Source organism: Vigna unguiculata, chromosome 9 (genome assembly GCF_004118075.2).
Source record: "Vigna unguiculata cultivar IT97K-499-35 chromosome 9, ASM411807v1, whole genome shotgun sequence".
Classification (NCBI taxonomy): Eukaryota; Viridiplantae; Streptophyta; class Magnoliopsida; order Fabales; family Fabaceae; genus Vigna; species Vigna unguiculata.
This window is the reverse complement of record NC_040287.1, coordinates 3,755,067-3,778,387: the sequence shown is the minus strand read 5'-3', so window position 1 is coordinate 3,778,387 and position 23,321 is coordinate 3,755,067. Positions and strand designations below refer to the sequence as shown.

Genomic DNA, 23,321 nt, shown 5'->3' with positions numbered 1-23,321 from the left:
AATGTTATGATTATTTTTATTAAAATTGATATTTTTATTAAATATTTTAATAATATTAATTATATTTAATATTAAAATTTTAAATATATTTATTTTAATTTGTTATAAAATTATTTTAAAATTTTACATTTGAATTTATAAAATTATTATTTTTAAGCCAACTCTAAAATATTGTTGATATTGAATATTATACAAATATTTTGAATATAAATTTATTAATCTATATATTTATAATTTTAAAATAAAATTTAAATAAAGTTTAATGTAAAATATAAATTTAAATAAATTAAATGTTGTTAAAAATATATAATAGAAATATCACTTGTAATAAAAGTATCATCATTACATTTATAACAAAAGTTAAATTTGTTCTAAATTTGGAACACATTTAATTTCATGTGTTCCAAATTTAGAACAAATTTAACTTTTTTTATAAATGTAATGATGATACTTTTATTACAAGTGATATTTCTATTATATATTTTTAACAACATTTAATTTATTTAAATTTATATTTTACATTAAACTTTATTTAAATTTTATTTTAAAATTATAAATATATAGATTAATAAATTTATATTCAAAATATTTGTATAATATTCAATATCAACAATATTCAAAATTTGGGACTGAAATCAAATCAAATTAACAAATATGAGGACCAAATTGAGATTCATACGTTAATTTGACAGATGTTATCATATTAGATTGACACGTGACACACTACAGACATGACACGTGACATAAATATTTTTTTAAAAAAAATTAAAAAATTCAAAAAAAAATTCAAAAAATTCAAAAAAACAAGAGTTAACACGCACCTACTTAACGGTGTTAGTTCTCTACTAACGAAAAACACCTAATTGATACTAATTTACAAAAATAAGGACCTAATTGAGACTAATAAAAATACGAGGACCAAATTGAGATTCTGCGATGAAAACGAGGATCAACGAAATATTTTAACCTAAAATAAATTATACTAAAAAAGTGGCATGTTACATTGGAAATATGGGTCGAGAATGGGTTTGGACTTGCTGAAAATTTACTACACCAAAATGGGCCTAGCACACTGGGCTTTTGCGACGTGAAAAAGACTGACCTGTGCTGTTTGAACAGATCTGACACCTCTTCATTCAGAGTGGTGACTGTCTTTATTGCATTTACACCTACCCACCAAAACACTGAAATGAACAAACAAGGATTGGAACTCCTTCCCCTCTTTCCTTTACTTCTCACACGTCAAGGGCAAAGAAATGAACAGCTCTTGTTCTTCTTCTTGTTCTTCCTCTGCTGCTGTTTTTCTCGCACGCTCCAGGCATGCGATGTTTCCGTCTCTTCATTAGTGGAATCCAGGTTTTTAGGTTACTGTGATGGAAGCCAAGTCCATGGAGCTGCAATTTCTTCTCCTTCTGCTATTTCTACTCGCTGTTGCTGCTCATGGACTCGCTTCTAATGCGGTGAGTGTGTTACTTCATGTTTGGTCAATTTCAACAAATAATAGTAATAGTAACAGTAACTGAAAATTTTCTTGTATAGTTCTTTCTTGATAAATGTTTTATGTTGTGAGCTTTGTCTTGCTTGCAGACACTGAACGAGACTTGTGGATACTTCGATGGTTCTCTCAGTAGAGATGCAAAAGGTTCGAGTTCTTCTATTGCTCACATAAGGATGATAATTGCTATTTTAGAAATTATTATTATTATTATTATTGCTGCTATAATTATTGTTATTATTATTGTACTCTTTCTGATTCAAAATCATTGATGCTTGAGGTTTTGCTCAAGGATTATGAGGAGTTATTGAATACCTCCGATTGTGGAGGAACATCACTAAATTATCTCAGTTTCACTAGTAATATTTTCTGTTCTATTTAGTGGATATGCTAAGAGACAAGGTCAGCATTGAAAATAAATTATGCTTTATTGACTTTGTAAAGTCTTAGGTGTTAAATATACATACTTTTGGTTGCAATTTTGTTCACTCAGTTACTAGCTGAATAGCAGTTTACATGAATAATTTGCTGTTAACAACCAAGTAAAACTAACAAACTAACAAACTAACAAATACACAGGATAACTACAACTAATTATAACTAATTGGCAGGTTTTCTCTCATCAGTGGGTTTGCATCTAGATGCATTTCATAATGCTCATCAATGTTATAAAACTCGTGGATCATTGGTAGGAAGGGGGTAGAATGATCATAACTTAGGGGTAAAATGATCATAACTTAGGGATGGTAACATGGATTACAATATCCTTTTAGAAATGCACAATTATATTTAGATGTTGGTGATGCTTGGGTCGCTGACAGCTATAATAGAATCAAGCCATGGTTTCTATGTGCATTTTGGGAACCCTAAGCACAAATGGGATGTACACTAATTTGTGAATTGGGGTACAATAGGCAACCTGAAAAGTCCACTTACATCCACACACATATATTTTGCATGTTGGGTAAGAAAATTCTGAGCCCACAATTCAAGATTAACATGGGCAATGATCTACTGTTTCTGGAAGCAAACTTGTGAGCATTTAATGATCCACAGATTCTTTGCTGTGCATGTGAGTTTGGTCAATAGTGCCCCCAAAGTTGCAGGATTGTGCAAGTTTACTAATTTTGACAACATTGATACTCACATCCTATTATCTACATGAATGGCATATGAACTGTTGTGCACAATTCATAATACAAAATTTTTGTGATTTGATGTATTCTATATAAATTCTAATACATTACATCTGATGCTGCTTGAAATTACATTTGGATGTGAATTTTGTTATTTGTTTGGATAGACTTTGAATAGTAATGCTTGAGTTTTCAAAGATTATATTATTTCCTCTCCTTCTGCAGTACCTTGCCCTATTGGTTGGGTTATGGACCCTAACAAGACCAAGTGCTTTCTTCATGTTGGGAGGCCTCAATCTTGGAATGACTCAGAGATCTGTTGTAGTAAGTATGGTGGACATTTAGCTTCATTGACATCACTTCAGGAGCTACAATTTGCTCGGAGCCTATGTGGTGAATCTGTGAATAGTTGCTGGATTGGTGGAAAAAGACATAACACTACAACTGGTTATCAGTGGATGTGGTCTGACAATTCACCATGGAATAACTCCATATCTCCATTGGAAAATGTTCCACCCCATTGTAATGGAACTGTACTATCCTGTCATAGAAACAATTCAGACAATTTGTGCACAGTAATGACTAATAATTCAAACTCTCTCGTGAGTGAGAGATGCGACAATCCTCACTCTTCTCTATGTATACTTGATATAGGTATGTTCTAGTTGTATATCACTACCAATTCTCATTTTACATTCATTAGAGATTCAGTATATATATTTTCAAATCGTCTTTATTCTCTTACCCAAAAAGTCTCTTGCTATTAAAAATTTATGTTAAATAGGTGTTTATGGTATTTTACTCTTTTTTTTTCTTCTACTTTTAATGAATTTTTAATCATCATTTCTGATTAAACTGTTTTTCCAATTTCTTTTATCATAGATGCAGCGTGTAACCGTATGCACTGCCATAGGGATTATTACCTTATCATCCTCATAGTAGTGAGTGCCTTGATACTCTCCACAACATTAGCAGTGGTAGTTTGGCTTCTTGTATATAAACGGGGCAAGAAAAGAAGGCGGTCTAGAAAAATATCTGTTCCAGGAGCATCTCTTCCATCATGGAAAGTCTTCACTAAAGAGGAATTGAGGTCAATTACGAAGAATTTCAGTGAAGGTAACCGTCTTGTTGGTGATACCAAGACTGGTGGTACATACAGTGGGGTTTTATCAGATGGTTCAAGGGTTGCAGTTAAGAGATTAAAGAGGACAAGCTTTCAGAGGAAAAAGGAGTTTTATTCTGAAATTAGCAGGGTTGCTAGGCTTAGATATCCCAATCTGGTTGCTGTGATGGGATGCTGCTATGATCATGGTGACCGTTACATTGTTTATGAGTTTGTAGCTAACGGTCCCTTAGATAAATGGCTGCATCACATACCTAGGGGAGGTCGCAGCTTAGATTGGGCTATGAGGATGAAAATTGCTACAACGCTTGCTCAAGGAATTGCGTATGTTCAAAATATACTTTTTCTTTTGCTAATTTACTACATTTTATCTACAATTTTTTGCACTCCTTGTTCACGTGCATATTTCACTCAAATTAACAAAAAATTTCTTATGATACAAATTCTTTTGCTATAAATGTGGGCATTTAGGTTATTCTGTTGTATTTCTGTGCATTCTTTGTAATATGTATGTACTGTATTATGACTTTTAAGATTGCAAATTTCACAAGGGAACATTTAATTTGATACTTGGATTGTGTTTGGTGCATGGATAAATTGAAATGGAATGATTTTTCTTTCCATTCTGTTTTCTTTGATGTTCCACCCTTTTAGTTGGAACCAGAGTGTTTCATTTTTAAGCTGTGTCCTTTTTAATTCTTTCTTTACAATGTAGCAACAGTAGAATAGAACTCGAGATATGTTTTGTTCCATTCTAGCATGTCTAAGTGTCACTGGTCTCATTGATTATCAAATTGAGTGAAGAACTTTCATGTTTTGGATTTCCCTGTCTCTAAGTGCTACAGCCATCCTGTTCTTGAATCTTATTTTGCATGAGAGCAATACACTCTTCATTCTGTCTTTTAGTTTGGAAGATAGGGATCTCCATTTTGACCAAGTAAATATTACAAAGGATGGTGAAGTTGAATGAATTAAAATATGCTCTGCTGGTGTACTTGGCTAAAAACCTCGGTAGAATTTCAGAGTAAATTTACCAGGATCCGACAATGCTATTTCTGACATTAGATGATCATAGAGGAGATAGAGATATAGAGCTAATTATCGTAGCCCATTGTTGTTTGTGTTGGATCCATTAATCTTGCATTGCATCTATGTCTTGTATTATGTCCTCATGTAACTAGTTATCATTAGAGGATCCTGATCCAACCAGAAAAGAGGAAATAATTAATGTGCTTTTTTAATTGCTGGTTAGTTTTCAGTTTTCGTTTGTGTTATGGGCTATCTACAGTTTCCTTGTGCAGCACTAGCACAGTATCAATTTAGATTTTTGAAGATGTTTTAAATATTATCTTCTCTTCTAATGTTTATCTATTATATTATATAAAAATTTGCATTTCCTGAGCCTTGTAAAATAATTTATGAAAGGTTTCAGTCCTTTAGCATAAATCTTCAAGGAGTTTTTCCTGGTTAGTTATATAACGTTGCTTCATTTCATTGTTGCTGTCCTATTGCTCCATTCACTCTACAAAATTATTCCTCGAGTCTGTTCCAGACTTAATTTGCCTACCAAAAGTAAATAAATTAAATATTCCATACTCTGCAGTACTTTGAACTTAAATGGATAGATTGATTAATGTATAATTGCCCCCTTCCCCATTTCAACAGGTTTCTGCATGACAAAGTTAAGCCACAAGTGGTGCATCGAGATATACGTGCAAGCAATGTACTGCTGGATGAGGAGTTTGGAGCACGCCTGATGGGTGTTGGTCTGTCAAAGATTGTGCCGTACGAAGTAATGCATGAGAGGACTGTCATGGCAGGTGGAACTTACGGATATCTTGCTCCAGAGTTTGTGTATAGAAACGAGTTTACAACGAAGAGTGACGTATATAGTTTTGGTGTCCTACTACTTGAAATAGTAAGTGGACGGAGACCTACACAGGCAGTTGATTCTGTTGGTTGGCAGAGTATCTTTGAGTGGGCAACACCTCTTGTGCAAGTTCATCGCTACCATGAACTCTTGGATCCTCATATAACTTCATCCTCTTCTAGCATTATCCCAGAGGCTAGTACCATCCAAAAGGTGGTTGACCTTGTTTATTCCTGCACGCAGCATGTTCCTTCTATGCGCCCTAGAATGTCTCATGTTGTTCACCAGCTGCAACAGATTGCCCAACCACCTGCAAAGTAAAGCTAATCTAGTGGTAGTACTCTTGACTTCAAATTTCTGTATCTATAACTTCCAAGTGGAGGGTTTTATAACAGATATTTATGTACTTTAACTTCCTCTTTTTTAGGGTCGAAATTAGCTTTTTGTTAAATCAAGTGGGAAATAGGGTGAGAAGAGGCAAATTGTGCGAAACAATATTTGAATTTTTATACCAATTGATGAATTGTTCTTGAGTAGAAGTGATTCTTTCTTAAAATGAATTTATTTTACTAAAACGAAGGAAAAGAAAGAAAAATAGAAGAATTTGTGAACGTAACTTATGGTAAGTAAAAGTTCTCTGTATGCAATCTGAAACTGTGTTCTGTATTTCATCAAATTACACTGTTTAAATAAACTGCAAAAGAAAAAATTGCTTTCCCTCACTTTGCCGAAAACTAATGGGCAGCTTCTTAATAATGGGGTAGCTAATATTTAGCTCCCATAATCCCTGGCTCCCACAATCCCCTCTAAAATTCGGTCGGCTCCCACAATCCCCTAAAATTCGGTCAGCATAAGACCGTTATTTAGAACAGAAATTTAAATAAAAAATAACAAATCTGCAATTTTAAAACATAGAAAATATCTCCTAACAATCCCTTTCTTAAACTAAATGTCCAAAGACTTTAGTTTATATCTGATGCTGCAATCATGCCCGACATACGTCTGATTTTCATAAATTGTTCTAGCTTAAGCGATTTAGTCATTATGTCAGCAATTTGATTTTGAGTATTGTAGTGACTCAGCTTGATTTTTCCTTCTTTGACAAGGTCTTTTAAGAAGTGAAATCTACCATCAATGTGTTTACTCCTACCATGAAATATTGAATTTTCAGACAATTTAATAGCTGAATTGCTGTCACACAGAATCAGAATATGCTTCTGTCCTTTAAAACCAATAGTCTCCAAAATTCTCATGATCCAGATACATTGGCATGCACATGAAGCTGCAACTATGTACTCTGGCTCTGTAGTAGATAATGTCACTATTGGTTGTTTTTTGGATGACCATGAAACTGCTCCAGTTCCTAATGAAAAAACAAATCCTGATGTGCTCTTTCTATCATCTACATCTCCTGCATAATCACTATCTGTATAGGCCACTAGAGTTATATCTTCTCCCCTTTTGTACAACATGCCCAACTCTATAGTCCCCTTTATATACCGTAGGATTCGTTTGACAGCATTCCAATGACTTTCTGAAGGATTCTCCATGAATCTACTAATTAGGCTGACCACATACATCAAATCAGGTCTGGTTGCTGTGAGATACATAAGGCTTCCCACTGCTTGTTTGTAGAGTGTGGCATCTGCTTTAGGTCTTGTGTCAGTTCTGGAAAGCTTCATTCCTGGAACAATTGGATTCTTTACTGGATTGCACTCCACCATATTAAATCGAATCAATACTTCCTGTGCATATTTTTGTTGACATACAAAAATACCATTTGTATTCTGCAAAACTTCAATTCCTAGAAAATACCTCATCTTTTCCAAGTTAGTCATATAAAAAACTAACATCATAGACTCCTTAAACTCATCACACATACCTTGATCATTGCCAGTGTAAATTAAATCATCCACATATAGACTTACGATCAAAATTTTACCTTCTTTTGCTGACTTTGTGAACAAAGTATGTTCACAAAAACACCTTTCAAAGTCATTCTGTAAGAAATATGCCTCTATTTTGTTGTACCATGCTCTAGGTGCTTGTTTGAGTCCATAGAGTGCCTTCTTCAATTTATACACCTTTTCTTCCTATCCCTTTTCTATAAATCCAGCTGCTTGTTGAACATATATTTCCTCTTTCACCATGAAGGAATGCACTTTTCACGTCCATTTGAAATATAAACCACCCATTTTTAGCTGCCACGTATAAGATTATGCGAATAGTATCTAGTTTGGTTACGAGTGCAAATACCTCTGTGTAGTCCACTCCATAATGTTGTGCATAGCCTTTTGCCACCAATCTTGCTTTAAACTTGTCAACCTCACCGTTCTCCTTGAGTTTGGTTTTGTAAATCCATTTTACTCCAATCGGTTTTACATCTTTGGGAGCATGAGTTAACTCCCAAGTTTGATTTTTCTCTATAGCCTTCATTTCTTTCACCATTGCCTCTTGCCACTTCTTGCTTTTGATTGCTTCTTCAAATGTTACTGGATCAGTTTCAGCTGCTAGCATAACACTAGTATTACTATCATTGTATATACTGCCCCCCTCTTCATAGTCTGCCATCCATACTGGTTTTCTTCTATTTCTTTTTGCCCTCCCTTCAGCTGGAATCTCAAGTGTGGGAGTGTGAGAGTCGTTTCTGACAGCTTGTGATTCTGGTTGCTCCTCCTCTGGTTCAGATTGTGAGTCACTGCTTTCTTTTGCAGCAACAACAATTTCTGGATGATTTTCTGCTCCACTCTGCTCCCAATTCCAGCCTTTGTTTTCTTCAAAAACAACATCCTTGTTGATTATTATTTTCTTGTTGACTGGATCAAAGAGTCTGTATGCCTTTAATTCATCACTGACTCCAAAAAGAATGCAAGGTTTGCTCTTGTTGTCAAGCTTAGATTGTTGCTGGTCTGGTGTATGGACATGAGTGATAATGTTAATTTTTACCATTATCCAAGCTATATTTCATTAGCAAAATCATCTCTTCCAAAGCTTTTAACCTACTTAATCCTCAATTTTACCTTACTTTTGTAAATAAATACATTTTGGGTTACATTTATCTAAATATTCCACTAATCCCCATTTTTTGTGTCCTTTTTGTAGATGGGAAGCTTTGTCCAAAAATCCAGATTAATGAGTGACCCGGAATAGCAAGGAGAAGAAGAAAAATGTCAACAGGAAGCGCCTGGCGACACGAAGCAAGCGCCAGGCGGAACAGACTGCCAGTCAAGCGCCAACCAAGCGCCAGCCAGGCGCCCCTGTTACGAACCGCCTAGCGGTAACTGGACACCGCCGGGTGGTAGCTGCCAGTTTTGCCCCCTGTTTGCTCGATACCGCCTGGCGGTGAGACCCTTCCGCCAGGCGCCAATGTTCGCTGATGTGGCAAGTTGGCTCCTTTTCTTCTGTTTTCACGAGGGGAAAAGGATCTTTGGCTTTTTGGAGGCACGAAGAACACATTTGGAGAGCTTGGAGGAGTGCTAGGGCTTGTGGGAACAGCTCCATCTTCCTCTTTGTATCTCTTTCTCTTCCATCTCTTCCATTTTTAAGCTTGAGCTCTCCATGGCAATGGAGAGCTAAACCCATTTTTGTTGGGGTTAGATGTAGCCACGAAACTCTTGTGTAAATGCAAATGTTTTGATTATATATATGACTCTTTCATTAATTGCTAGTCTTCTTATTTCTTCACTTAAAGCTTGCATTGATTTAGCCATCTCTTGCATGATTTTTGGTTCATTGGGTGTGGAAATATCTTTTGAAACCCAGATTCGGAATAAGAAAACTCAATGGAGCTAGTACCTAGGAATGGGGCTTGACCCATTAGTTGTCTTAAACCTTTGTGCATAAAGCAAATTTGCTTATTAAGAGTTCAAGGAATTGGCTTTTAATAAGGAAATTTATGCTCAATCTATTAAGGAATTAGGGTTTGAGTAATATTGTGGGTTAGCATTAGCATATTAATGAAGAGGATGTTAAATTGTAGTTGCATGAGAGCATAGTTGGTGAATTCTAACCCCGGCAATATCAAGTCATATCATTTCTGATCTTTTCCATTCACTAAGTGCCTTTAACTTCCAAAGTTCAATTTTAATTATTTATGCAAAGTTTAACTTCATAAGTTGAAACTCAAAATATGGATTTATTCATTAGTTTAAATTAGTCACTAATTACGCAATTAATTAGTATACACGAGTCTCTTGGGAAACGATATCCCGGTCTTACCGGTTACTACTTGCGCGACTTGGTACACTTGCCAAAGTCCTAACAATGAGCTAGGCAACCAAACACACAAAAGTAGTCAACAGAGGGTTTTATTCCACTCCAAGCTTCCTCTAGAGTCTAATCTTGTACTGCAGATGTAGGACTTCTATTCAAAATGTGTGGACACCATTTTGTAGCTTCTGGCCAAAAAATTTTTGGAACTTTTCTTCCAATCAGCATAGTACGAACCATATTCATGATGGTTCTGTTTTTCCTTTCAGCAACCCCATTCTGCTGGGGAGTGTAAGCAGTCGTTAGTTGTCTCTTTATCCCTTGATTTCTACAAAACTCCTCAAATTCTTTTGAGCAAAACTCTCCCCCTCTATCAGTTCTTAAGCAAATAATGCTTTCTCCAACTTCTTTTTCAACTAAGGCATTGAAGTTTTTGAACAAGGAAAACGTTTCAGACTTCTGATTTAAGAAGTATAGCCAAGTTTTCCTTGTTAGATCTTCAATGAAGCTTACAAAATATCTCTTATTGCTGCTAGAAGTTGGATTGATTGGCCCACACAAATATGCATGAACCAACTGCAGTTTCTTAAAGGCTCTCCCTACTCCTTCTCTGGACATTGAATGTCTGTGCTGTTTTGCTCCCAAGCATTGTGTACAAGCCTCTTGAGGAGCTGTGATCTGAGGCAATCCTATCACCATTTGTTTAGAGGCAAGAGTACTCAAGCCATCATAACTTAAGTGTCCTAGCCTGTTGTGCCAGAGTTGAGAGTTGCTTTCTGTATTCATCTAAAGACACATATTTGCTTCCATAGTTGCTGTTAAGACAAACATCCTGCTAGCATTCATTGGGATTTCACATAGTACTCCTTTCTCAGGATGTGTAATGGTACAAGTGTTGCTTTGAATTCTGATGTGCGAAGTTGTCCTATGCTCAATAAGTTGTTTTTCAATTCAGGAACGTAATATACATGTCTAATAACATGCATCAAACCATTCACCTTCATTTTAATGGTTCCTTTCCCATTACAGCTATATGAGTGTCATTTCCCAGCTTCACTTTGCCTTTGAAATTCGCATCTAACTTTGAGAACCATCCCTTGTTGCCACTTATGTGGTTGCTGCATCCTGAGTCCAAGAAGAACCACTCATCTTTTTTTCCTTCTTTTTAGTAAGATTTCTTCCTCATGTTCATCTTTATCCTCCATTTCTGCATAATTTACTTTTTTCTCCCACATTGGACACTTATATTGAAAACATTCAACTTCATTCTTGTAAAATGTTTGTCTTCCTCTTCCTGTACCTCGGAAGGCTCCTCTTCCTCTCCCTCTTCCTCTTCCTTTTCCATTCTTCTCATCAAATACTGTTTGCATAACCTGCTCTTCTTCCACTGAGCATGTCATTCGCTGTTCATGCACCAATAGGCTACTTTGTAATTCGTCTATAGTCATGGTATTCATGTTGTTGGATTCCTCAAATAAACATATCACATAGTTGAATTTCGTAGTCATAGACCACAAGATTTTTGCAGTGATGACACTCTCTTCCATACGTTCTCCCACTGCTTTCATACTTTTGGCTATCTTTAGAGTGCGTCCAAAGTATGAGTTCATCGATTCTCCTTCCTTCATTTGCAGTGTGTCGAATTCCTTTCGTAAGGCCTGCAGTTGCGCACGTTTAACCCTTGTAGAGCCTTGAAATTTTTGCTTCATAGACTCCTATATATCCTTGGACGTTTCATCATTTAGTATTATATCCAAAATCTCTCTATCTATTGTTTGATAAAGATAATTCTTTATCTTCAAATCTTTTAGCTGTTGTTCCTCCATTCGTTTAAGCTCTGCTTCTAATGCAGTTGCTTTGTCTCGGACAACATCAATGCCGTGCTCCACCAAGTTGCTTTGTACAATTTATTACAATCTGTTTAATTTTTGTACCGTAATGTCATAGCAGTTTGAAATCCCAAATGTAAGTTTAAAAGTCTTTGAAAGTTGAGCTCGGTAAATGCGATAATTCATGTGTTTCTATTAAAAAAACGATTTTAAAAGTTAGTATCCTATATAATTAATTTTATTTTAAATTATGAAATTAAAAAAATAAAATACCTGCAAAAAAAGACATGTGTCAACTATAAAAAAATGTTGGAAATATAATTTTGCATGCTTATTATTTGTACAAATATAAAGATGTTAACAACTAAACAAAAGAAATATTACTTCAAATTACATTAATTAGTATTTTAATGTGATTCTAAAGGATACTACTAGTACAATACAAAACTCTTCTCGCTCTGCATTAAATGAAAATAAAACAACGCGGAGAAACGTATTACATCTGAAATAATCAACTTTACACATTCATAGAACATTTGAAACGTATTCATTTAGAGATACCTTCAAGCCTTCAAGCCGCATAACGATCAAGATGTACAATTTTTATTGTATAAAGACAGAAATACAAGGCAAATTTGAGAGCTACGGGATACAAACTAACACAATAAATAGCAACAATTTTTCAGGTGGCGTCAAACATACACTTTTAGGAGCCGTTAACAAAGTAGTACTAATATTTGTTGAAATTGAAAACTGCCCTGGGAAGAGATATTGATTGTTATTTACAATATCACCGCACCTGTGTCCAATTGAAAATTAACATACGTAAACAACAAAGCCAAAGTCAGCACAATAAAAGAATCACCAAATTCTATGCTTGTCTGGCTAGAAAATTGATTTTGATCTAAATATTTGTATCAATTTTCCTCTAGCTATATTGCTTTTGTATATCAAAGTGGACAAGCCCTTGAATGTCAAGCCGAATACATGCACACAAGACAGAACAATTACCAAGAATAAGAATGCAAGAGCGAACACATTATGTAATGATGGTGTCAATGAAGCAATTCATTTCCGTGTAGCTGGTAGATACTCGTATATAATATAATACATAAACTAAAGCATAAATGCGCTAAATAATCCAATAAAGTATGTATGAGAAACATACAGGAATGCTTCCGATTAAAAAAATTACAGCAATCATTTAAAAACACAGGAATTTTTATTTTACATAAAATTCACTAACCTCAATCTATGGATTCTGTGGTTTGGGATTGTTGCTCTTCAAATAAAGATTGTATTCTCTGCAATAAACAACATACCTGGGTTCTTAGCCAAAAGAAAAGAATCAACTTCAGTTCACATACATGCAACTGAATCCTTTTCCTTTTCGCAACCTTTTATTCTATTTCAATCTGAGGGGAATTATTAAACTTCGTGTTTCTTCGCATCCTCGATGCCATTAATTAAATAACAATACAATATCACATGTACATTTTCTACCTTGACAGAGCTTCCAACTTCCTCTAGTTTCTGCATTAATACCTGCTCCCGAGAAGGTCTATAATCATGTTTCAATGATTTCGATGAAGACATCTGGAAGTTATAGAAAACAATAAAAGGTGAAATAGATAGAGATAACAAGTAAAAAACATGAGCAATGAGTGCTAAGCAATATAAAGGTTTACGGGTCAATGACTTAACACTATCGGTCACCCACTTCCCAATCTGGCACAGCAGTGGTGACTTACCATCAGATGGTGTGGAACATCTTCAAATGTAGAAACCTGCCTTGACACCTCATTTCTCATGTTTGATAGACGAATCATAACTGCCTGAAAAGAATGGAAGCATTGCAAAGAGCAGTTCTTGATGCGGGAGAGTGGAACCATGAGAAATTTCAACTAAAAACGGTTTTAGGTTTTGGATATGTCTTTGAAAGAAGGATACCTTCCTGAAAGCATTTGGGTTCGCAACCCCCTCGATTTTAACATCATCACTGGGTGGCCTTCTAACTCCAACATTTTCAATTCTAAGAGAATAGACGCCAAAAAGTGATTGCATGTATCCTATGAATAGAGACAACCAATCACGAACTAAAAGTTGTAACCATACGACCATAAAACAATTACTAGACATTGGAAAGCTTACTAGAAAAAACAAGAAATGAAACCAATCATAACAGATAGTGTCAACTGAATGGAAGAATAAATAATAGTAATCCTATCAGAAACGGTCATACATGGTAATAATAATAATTTCAGACTGATCGACAGTGTATCACTCGATAATTCATTCTATTCAATGATTAATCGACAATGTATACACCATTGCCAATGATTGTATACACCATTGCCAATGATTGTATACACCATTGCCAATGATTAATCTGGTTCAATGTCAAAAGAAGACCGAGTCCGGAATTATAATTCTCATGTCTTATAATAATCAAGTGTTTTCACAAGGCTTGTCTTCAACTCTAGGGAGAACACCGGGTTAAATAAGAATCATAAATCTAAACCATTAAATCATATTTAAATGAGATGAGAAAAAACACATTACTCATTTGATGCATTTTAATTTTAACATCATTTTTTCCATTACATTTCATCCCACCCTTTTTCAAATCAAAGCAGAATAACACATAAGAAAACTGAAAAAGCCGCACCTTGTTCAACCACAACATCTGCCACAGAGTGCAGCAAAACGTGCTTCTCCTTCTTCAGCACTCCAAAACACGGAAATGGCACCGGCCTCGTAACCTGAGCTACACAACCACACATTCACGAAATTTTGATTTCTCAAAAAATAAACAACGATAACAACAAGGTAAAAACGGAAGAGCAAATTAAAATTCGGATATTAGAGAGAGAGAGCGAAAGAGAGAGTGCCTTGTAAACAATGGCGTTTGGAGTGAGATAGAGGGTTCTAGAACGAATATCCTTCCTCAGTATGAACCTTCTCACTGGTAGATAAAGCAACATGAGGAATCCAATGCCCCATGCCAGAATCAACAACAAGGAGTAAAGCACCCACTGCACCGTTTGGTACTTCACGAATCTCTGTTCCATCTCCCGAAACGACGCCGCATAGAGCACCGCCTCCGCGTCGCCGTCATTCTCCTCCAACAAACTCTTCTCCAAACTCTCTATTTCCACCACCTCCTCCGCCGTTCCCATAACAACCCCCACCAACTAACCCATTCAGCACTTGCCATATAATGTTTCACACTAATGGGCCTTCCAGGGACTCGGCCCAAATATCTCGGCCCAAAATTATAAAACCTCGTAAACCCTTTCGCTTAGAAGGGAGCAAGAGACGAAATAATGGGGGTGAAGAAGCTTAGTCAGGGAGTGAAAAACGAGGGTAATGGCAGCAACGACAACGTTTTTGCTTCATGCTCCTTCTCCAGCCTTGGCCTTGATTCTAATTTGTGTGAACAGCTTCATGGTATTGTTTTTTTTTTTTGGGTTATTTATTTTTGGTTGGTTCTATTGAGAGGGTGACACAATTTGATTTTTAATTTTTCATTGTTTACAGAGAGGTTGGGGTTTGAAGTTCCAACGCTGGTGCAAGCTCAAGCGATTCCTGTTATTCTCTCTGGGCGTCATGCGTATCCTTTTGTTAGTTTTTGTTGTTTCTTGCTGATATTTTTTATTGAAAAACGATAATTGAGTTCTTTAATGAAGAATTTTAGATTGGTAAATGCTGCAACGGGCACGGGGAAGACTGCTGCATATCTCGCTCCGATTGTTCATCTCTTGCAGGGATACGAAAATCGGATTCAGCGCTCTGATGGAACATTTGGTGCGTTTTATTTTTGTTTTGAATGAGGTTTCGTTCCCTTGTGTGATTTTTTTTTTTCTTGGCTAAATGGCCGGCACATTTTCACCAGTTTTATTATTTGAGGATGGTGGTTTTATATCCTACTTATAGTCCATCTTGAAGTAGTGATGACTTATAAGATAATGAAAGTAATGCTTAATTTTGACATTAGCTTTGTTATTTTGTCGAGTTACTTTGGATTTGTTTTCGAAGCCCTTGACTTCGTCTGAATTTTATAGAGGAGGGGATTGTGAGAGTAAAAGTTGAAACTTCAATGACCAACTCCCCCAAAAAGGAAAAGCATAAGCAGTTAGGTGTGCTAAACCCCCTTTTAACGTTGAAGCATCGATAACCTACATACCCACGTGACCTTTGCTTACAAACAGTGATAAAATCCTTATTTCACTGGGTGGTGATGAGAATAAAATTGAGAATGTGAGTGTATCCAAATCATAACATCTTGTCCTTATTATACTTATAAGATCAAAATTAGGATTTTTATAACGCACAACTCCAAAAAGCTCACACACAGACAAAACTCAATTTTCTATCAAATTCATATATATCAATTGAATTACAAGTATATGAGATGAATTAGACAAGACCCTCTACATCCCAAACTAATTCTCAATAACTAACATTTAATACCACTAATATTTAATTCTCATTATATAAATCATTATTTCTTATATTTAATTGAAAGATAAAAGTAAAAAGTACAAAGAAAACTAAAAAGAGTCTTCAAGATCACATCAGGTGGTGTTAGGTATATAGATTGTATGGTATCATTGGGTTCTATCAAAAGACCAATTCTCAACAATTTTATTCATCTCGAGTTTAATATTAACGTTTTCTTCCATTAGAATAAGAATGGAAGGGACTGAACTCTTGATTATGTGTCAATTAACAACTATGTACAGCCTTAAGCTGGTAAGTGAAGACAGATTATTTTCTATAATGTATAATATTGAAAATTGAAAATAGCGCATCATGAAGACATATATCAAACTTTGTTCCTGAAAGTATTGTTTAACATATCGATTTCACTGTTTTATAGTGTCTAAACATATTATTTTGCTTATTGTTCTGGCAAGTTAAGCTCATATTAGTTATAAATTTAATTGATTTATCGGCAATAGCGTTGGTTCTTGTACCGACGCGTGAGCTATGTTTGCAGGTTTATGAAATTCTTCAGAAGTTATTGCATCGATTTCATTGGATTGTTCCAGGATATGTTATGGGTGGAGAAAATAGATCAAAGGAGAAAGCCAGGCTGCGCAAAGGTAAAAATCGTGTCATCATTTGTATTCAACATATATTCCACTTTTTCAACACCGTCATTTAAGTTTGTTTTCTAGTTGTTCAAGAATAAAATCTTGAAAATGATGGGGATGAAATTGTTATGGAAGAAAATTGAGGATATTTACAGTATCTTTTATGTTTAAATGAAAAAAAATTGTGCATAAATGAAAAGCTGTGTCATGATTACAAATAGCTTTGGGGGTGTGCTTTCTTGTATCTGAAATTTGAAGTAAGACTTTTAGTACTTGATCATATTTATAACCTTTCTGTTTCCTTTTCAGGCATATCAATTCTTATAGCAACTCCTGGGCGTCTTCTGGATCACTTGAAGAACACAACATCATTCTTGCACTCAAGTCTGCGCTGGATAATTTTTGATGAAGCTGATCGGTATGGTTTTCATCAATTGTATTGCTATCACATAAATCAACTTATATTGCATACTGCAAAGTTGTTATGATAATTGTTGTATAAAACCCGTGTTCTAGGAAACACTCGAAGAACACAGGGAATGTATATTACAGAAACATTCCGAGATTCATTAAAGATTGATAGAAACAGAATACAATCTAATTCAATTCCCTATTTCTTTCTTATTCAATCAGCCTTTTATACACAGTAATGGAAACAACTGTCATTTGTTATTTCTGTTACTGCATGAGTATTTAGTTACAACAATTATCATAACAAAAGAAAATATGATACTTATGTCTTGATGGATTGTTTTCATTCCTATATATTGTTTCATTAATGAATTAATGTATCATATTTTTTTCCAGGATTTTGGAATTAGGATTTGGAAAAGATATAGAGGAAATACTAGATCTTTTAGGCTCAAGGAAAACAGCGCATGATGACCAAAAGAATACAGTTCCAAGAAACTCTAAAATTCAAAGACAGAATTTGCTTTTATCTGCCACCTTAAACGAGAAAGTGAACCACCTTGCTAAAATTAGTCTAGACAATCCAGTGATGGTTGGTCTTGATGGTAAGAAAATAGAACAAATTTCAACAGCTGTAAGCAATGACCATTCAGAATCTGATGAAGATAATGAAGACCAGTATTCCAGTAAAATGCCAACAGTTGGAGATTACAAAGTTCCTGTACAGTTGATTCAGAGATACATGAAAGGTATGTGATAAATTAGAAATTTCTTTAGTGAGCTTTCTAATTTTAGATGCTATTTTAAGATATTGAATTTCTAGTTGGATTTCTATGCAGTGCCTTGCGGTTCACGACTACCTATACTTCTTTCAATTATAAAGCATCTCTTTGAAAGGGAACCTTCACAAAAGGTAAAGCTTCACTTTAATCTCCACCCCCTTTTGTTGCCTTTCTTCCTTGAATCTATTTCTGAGATGGTTTCTAATTTAGTATATTTTGAACTGTACACATTCCTTTTATTGTTTTCCAAGGTTAATTATTGTTTGTAAATATGTATATGATGGCATGAACTATGAATAATCTTATACTTTTGGTGTAATGTTTCAAGAAAAATGCACATAAAGAGCAAGAACAAAAATATCTCATCTATATGGCAATATGTCATTAAGAAACTTACCAGAATCCATATTATTTTTGGCTATGGGACTGGAACTTATATTCAACATGAATGAATCTGCATCTATCTTTCCACTTCCTTATGAAAGTTTTTACAAATTAAAAGTTTTATACTTAGTAAGTGGCATCATGATTCCACAGGTTGTTGTATTCTTTTCAACATGCGATGCAGTAGATTTTCACTATTCACTGTTAAGTGAATTTCAATTTTCATCCTATCCACAAACAGAAGGCACCCGACAGAAGTTTCTTGGATGCAAAATTTTTCAGTTACATGGTAGTATGGTGCAGGAGGACCGGAGAACCAGTTTTCAGACCTTTAAAACTGAGAAATCTGCTCTGCTTTTGTCTAGTGATGTTTCTGCTAGAGGCCTGGATTTTCCAAAGGTTAGATGCATCATACAATATGATTCTCCTGGAGAAGCTACAGAATATGTTCATAGGTATCTGCCTATTTTCACCTTTGAGTTTCTTTTTGTTTGATTTATTTGAGGGGGGGAGGGGGAAGAATGATGAGGTATTTCTTTCGTTAATGATCTCTTCTTTTATGTATATATATATATATATATATATATATATATATATATATATATATACATATATATATATATATATATATTAACATGCTTTAACCTGTTAACAAATACGAGCAATAATAGGGAAAGATGGTGCGCTATAAAGCTCTAACAAGTAGTTCGATCCATTAATTGTGAGCGTAGTTGCTAAAAAGGAGTATTGGCAAATATAAACATCGAAAATTTTCTTTTAATTGATGATAGATAATTGTCTAAACGTTCATACATAATTTAACCTTAAAATCACACATCAAAGCCGATAACTTGTTACATTAATGGCTTGGAGATCAACAGCATAAAATGTGATGCAAAATATGAAACCAAGTTGAATTATATGATGCTATAATGTCAAAAAATAATTTTTGAACTCCTCTGTCGTTTGTTTTCCTGATGTCATTCTAATATTTCGGTTCATGATTGTCTTAGGGTTTGTTTTAATGCCTCAGCTTCTTAAGCGTAGTAGGCACTCAAAATATAATTATTATTGTATTAAAATTTACACGAGAAATAAGCTAGCAAGGACCAATATAAAATTGAAAATGTAAAACCCTTCTTGTAAAGTTTTTAAGCATTGTTTTCACTTGCTTTATCCCGCAATTGTTTTATAATAAAATTAAATTTAAAGGTTTTTTCCCCCAAAGCATAAAATTATGATTTGGGTTTTACGTGTCCAATCATGAGCAAATGGAGCATCTTCCCAGTTATTCATTATGATTATTTGCTATGTTTCTTTATGATTGAAATGCTATATCTTATTTTTTATTTGTCATGAATTCCCAATGCAGGGTTGGTAGAACTGCCCGACTGGGTGAAAAGGGAGAGTCGTTGCTATTTCTGCAACCAGTTGAGATAGACTATTTACAGGACTTGGAAAAACATGGTGTGTCACTCACAGAGTATCCTGTCCTCAAAGTGTTGGATAGTTTTCCACTACAAAAGAACTACACAAAGAAGTCAGTGTTCTTAGATTCACATCCCTGGGTCCTTTCTCTCCAGAAGGCACTTGAAGCTTTCATCATGTCGAAGGTGATCTTCATTGCTGATCTCTTTGAAATCTGACCTTGTGTGTCCTTATTTAATCTAGTTTTAACTTTATAATCCTTAACATGGAAAACATTGCTTCGAAGTTTAACTATACAATCATTACTGTTGGAAAACAAAATATTTCATGGTGGTTAAGTTCTTCTACTAAGTTATACAACTTACAAACTACTGATGGTAAAAATAAAATGCCAGGTAGATTTGTTTGGAAAATTAGGCCCTCGAGTATTGGAGGGGGATTGTGTCTGGATGCTGAGCGCAGAAATAAAGGGAACCTTTTTAACCTTTTTAAATCTTCCTGTTAAAATTAACCCCAAAATTCAAGGGTGGGGAAGGGGCTATAGATTTGAGAGTTCTCCCCTATCTTTTCCTCAAATATTCCAATTGAGGTTTTTTACCTCTTTATTCCCCATCTTGCTCCCCTAATATGCTTGAGCAAATGAGAAGATGACAGAAATCCTTGTTAAATCTTCATCTGTTAATTTATAATAACCCCAAATTTTGAGAGTTCTCGCATCTTTTCCTTCTTATATCTTCCTATTAAGGTATGAATCAGTTATACCAGTTATGCTAAGCAAATGAGATGACAAAAACCTACCTAAGGCAATGTGATCATACTATAAGTAGAACAATAAAGACTCCTGCAATAAGTTTGATCAACTTCCAATTAAAACGGTGGGGTGAATGCATTGAGGTTAGAACCTATAATCTCATGCACAGGATTACCCAAGGCCCCCCCACCACTGGACCGGCACTAGTGGTTTAAAAAAAAATTGAGCTTAATGCCTTCAATTGATCCCTATAGCCAACTGCGACTAGTTGGTTAAGACTTGGTTATTGTTGTACATAAAATACCGATAACTAAATTTATGAGCAGTTGTAATAGTACATGGTGTGAAGAAAGCTTTTTGGATTTGATTATTTGAATTATGTTACATGCTTCTTGCGCCTTTTACAGATTTCTCGGTTTTATGTTTTTGAATAGTGAATGATTTGTTTACCCTTGATTCTTGGAAAACAAGGGCGAAGTAGCCAACAAACTTGTGGATTTGACCTTCCCTATGGCTGTTGATTGCCATTCCTTACCCAAGAGTTACACTTCCAATATATTAAAGAGACAATTGCCCCCAAGTTTGTTATCTTTAAAATTTAGAAAAAATTGAGCATAGAAAGTTATACTCTTGTTGGAAGTCAAGGACTACCTCTGCTATTTAATTAAAGCTTATGAAATGTTTATAATATAAAAAATGTGGAATGAAATGATGGTTCTCTGATGTGAGATAATCCTTGTTCTAAAGCATGCACTATATCAAAGATATATGGGCCATAATGAACATGAACAATAGTATTTATCCCCCTCACGTCTTTAATTTTGGTAACTGTTATATTCCTTAAGATTTAGCTAAAAACTCATGAAGGGGGATTCTTTGATGCTTCTGTGTATTCCTAAACCAATTTTTACCCTGTCCTTTTCAGCCCGAGGTAGATAAACTTGCTAAGAAGGCATTTTGCTCTTGGGTTCGTGCATACACAGCCCATCGTGGTGAGTTGAAAAGAATATTTATGATCAAGAAACTTCACTTGGGGCACGTAGCAAAAAGCTTTGCATTGAAACAGCAACCCTCTTTAGTTGGACAGTCATTCCAGAAGCAAGCTAAGAAGAGAAAAATATTTGAGAGGAAAACTGGGGTGTCAAAAAAGAGAAAAGTTGGGAGTGTGACAGAACGCAGACCATGAAAGTGGCTCATACAAGTTTTGACAAAACAAGGTCACAAATGATCATGACTATGGATGATGGATCCAAAGAAGACAGTCAAAACAATGGGGTTTCCAAGAGACCTGAGATGAGATAGTGTGAAGTTCTACGATTCTGTTCATTTCTGTTGCCCAAATTTCTAACGTTCATTTCAAGCCAGATGCTAAAATGTATACTATTAATTAATTCTTTTTGTTTGATATTATGTATAAACTCTTTGTGATGGGTGGGGGTTAACTTACTAATGTGCTTACAGTTGTAGTTTCTTTGGAAGAGTCCAAATTATTAGCTAAGCCCATAGTCGGAATTCTAACAAGGCTTTTGTTTTGGACTTTCAGAACTTGTTCTTTTTGGTCTTGCAATGGATTTTCTCTGATCCACTGGATCATAGTTAATTTCACGTGTTGTGAATGTTGCTGGTTCAATAAGATTTTTTTTTATACACATTGGAAATTAAACATGAAATTTTTTCACTAAATTGATTTATAATGTAACATGATTAATGACTTATATTATCATTATATTTTGAAAAAGAATAATATTGTCAAAATTTAATCTCAATGATATATTGTACACCAACGTTTAAAAATATTTTTTTTATCGTAAATGTGATTTCTATTTGCACTTTCTTTGCGGTTCAAAGCACAGATATAAACGTAACTTCTTAGTTTATACAGATCTTGGATACAACAAGGTAACTAAATATGGAATAACCTTAAATGTATTATAAACTTTAGTTTTACTTAGATTGGTATATGTTAAACATGGTAACTAAAATTTAATCCAATCCTGTGAAAAAGTTTGTTTTTTTTTTTTTTCTGTTTTCAGTTCTGTAAGTTTTCAGTTTATTTGATTATCAACTTTTCAATTGAATATTTTGTCATAACAATGATCAGTGAAGGAAAATAGATCCTCTAAATTTTTAATTTGAAAAAAAAAAACTAGACGAAATCTTAACTCTTCTATAATTTTAATATTTAATGAATGTAACATATAAAAAAATATAAAAAACGTGCTATGAATAGATAAATTACTTTTAAAACAATTCTCTTTACCATTTATATAAATAAGAAGGTAAAATATAAAACCTTATATATGTTAAGTTAAAAATATTATCATATTTTCAGTTTCTTTAAAAGATCCTTTTAACAACACTTAAAAGTCGGAGTAATATTGTTATGTTTTTTTTTGCTTCACCGCAATTCAACGCAACCAAACCAACCGTCAAAATATAGAAGAATTGGACTCCTGATTTAAGACTTACGTAATAATATTTTGCATGATTAGAAACAAAAATTGGTAGTAATTTACATTGAAAGGATTAAATTAATGATAATAATAATATCTTGTATCATTAGAACAAAATTAATGACACTATATGTTTCAACCACCAAAAGGAACATAACACCTTTCCTCCATATGCAGAAAAGTAATAACCTTTAGGTTAATTACTGCATTTCATGTATGTCTCCTTTAGAGGTTGAAGCTCCTGACATGGTTTTATTGTTAAAAACAATCTTAAAGAGTTAAAGGAGACAGTTTTAAATGATAAGGTTGGAGATACTGGACCCATATCGGTCGGAAACCATTATCCTTTTA

At 34.4% G+C, this 23,321-nt stretch overlaps 3 protein-coding genes across 5 annotated transcripts; 2 read left to right on the top strand and 1 right to left on the bottom strand.

Moving 5' to 3' along the window:
• The first annotated feature begins 1,156 nt into the window (after positions 1–1,156).
• Positions 1,157–6,160, top strand: LOC114164073 (C-type lectin receptor-like tyrosine-protein kinase At1g52310). Its single transcript, XM_028048559.1, has 5 exons — positions 1,157–1,460; positions 1,588–1,642; positions 2,857–3,285; positions 3,514–4,078; positions 5,420–6,160. Exons 1-5 carry the CDS (start codon positions 1,374–1,376, stop codon positions 5,943–5,945), a joined length of 1,662 nt encoding a protein of 553 aa, XP_027904360.1. The 5' UTR covers positions 1,157–1,373; the 3' UTR covers positions 5,946–6,160.
• Positions 6,161–12,027: 5,867 nt separating this feature from the next.
• On the bottom strand, positions 12,028–14,873 carry LOC114163785. 2 transcript variants are annotated; one of them, XM_028048099.1, is made up of 7 exons: positions 14,554–14,873; positions 14,331–14,424; positions 13,613–13,731; positions 13,414–13,497; positions 13,166–13,258; positions 12,909–12,966; positions 12,028–12,461 (listed from the first exon to the last, which is right to left on the bottom strand). In XM_028048099.1, the coding sequence occupies exons 1-6, from the start codon at positions 14,839–14,841 to the stop codon at positions 12,910–12,912; spliced, it is 735 nt and encodes a 244-aa protein (XP_027903900.1). In that variant the 5' UTR covers positions 14,842–14,873; the 3' UTR covers positions 12,028–12,461; position 12,909. The 2 variants fall into 2 exon arrangements, with proteins under 2 accessions (XP_027903900.1, XP_027903901.1); XM_028048100.1 differs by having other exon boundaries at positions 12,193–12,461; positions 12,909–12,991.
• An 86-nt stretch (positions 14,874–14,959) lies between these two features.
• On the top strand, positions 14,960–22,117 carry LOC114163784 (DEAD-box ATP-dependent RNA helicase 17). 2 transcript variants are annotated; one of them, XM_028048097.1, is made up of 10 exons: positions 14,960–15,112; positions 15,203–15,275; positions 15,360–15,469; positions 16,627–16,770; positions 17,071–17,179; positions 17,569–17,921; positions 18,012–18,085; positions 18,492–18,793; positions 19,711–19,951; positions 21,443–22,117. In XM_028048097.1, exons 1-10 carry the CDS (start codon positions 14,989–14,991, stop codon positions 21,701–21,703), a joined length of 1,791 nt encoding a protein of 596 aa, XP_027903898.1. In that variant the 5' UTR covers positions 14,960–14,988; the 3' UTR covers positions 21,704–22,117. The 2 variants fall into 2 exon arrangements, with proteins under 2 accessions (XP_027903898.1, XP_027903899.1); XM_028048098.1 differs by having other exon boundaries at positions 14,978–15,112; positions 16,665–16,770.
• Positions 22,118–23,321: the final 1,204 nt, after the last annotated feature.

Bases quoted from the DNA above. Each gene is read 5' to 3' on its own strand.
- LOC114164073 (XM_028048559.1), top strand. From the start codon at position 1,374: ATGGAAGCCAAGTCCATGGAGCTGCAATTTCTTCTCCTTCTGCTATTT. The intron at 3,286-3,513 runs GTATGTTCTAGT...CTTTTATCATAG, and splicing joins TCTATGTATACTTGATATAG to ATGCAGCGTGTAACCGTATG. The intron at 4,079-5,419 runs GTATGTTCAAAA...CCATTTCAACAG, and splicing joins ACGCTTGCTCAAGGAATTGC to GTTTCTGCATGACAAAGTTA.
- LOC114163785 (XM_028048099.1), bottom strand. From the start codon at position 14,841: ATGGGAACGGCGGAGGAGGTGGTGGAAATAGAGAGTTTGGAGAAGAGT. The intron at 13,498-13,612 runs GTATCCTTCTTT...CATTCTTTTCAG, and splicing joins ACCCAAATGCTTTCAGGAAG to GCAGTTATGATTCGTCTATC. The intron at 12,967-13,165 runs GTAGAAAATGTA...TGTTTATTGCAG, and splicing joins AAGTTGGAAGCTCTGTCAAG to AGAATACAATCTTTATTTGA.
- LOC114163784 (XM_028048097.1), top strand. From the start codon at position 14,989: ATGGGGGTGAAGAAGCTTAGTCAGGGAGTGAAAAACGAGGGTAATGGC. The intron at 15,470-16,626 runs GTGCGTTTTATT...TATCGGCAATAG, and splicing joins GCGCTCTGATGGAACATTTG to CGTTGGTTCTTGTACCGACG. The intron at 17,180-17,568 runs GTATGGTTTTCA...ATTTTTTTCCAG, and splicing joins ATTTTTGATGAAGCTGATCG to GATTTTGGAATTAGGATTTG.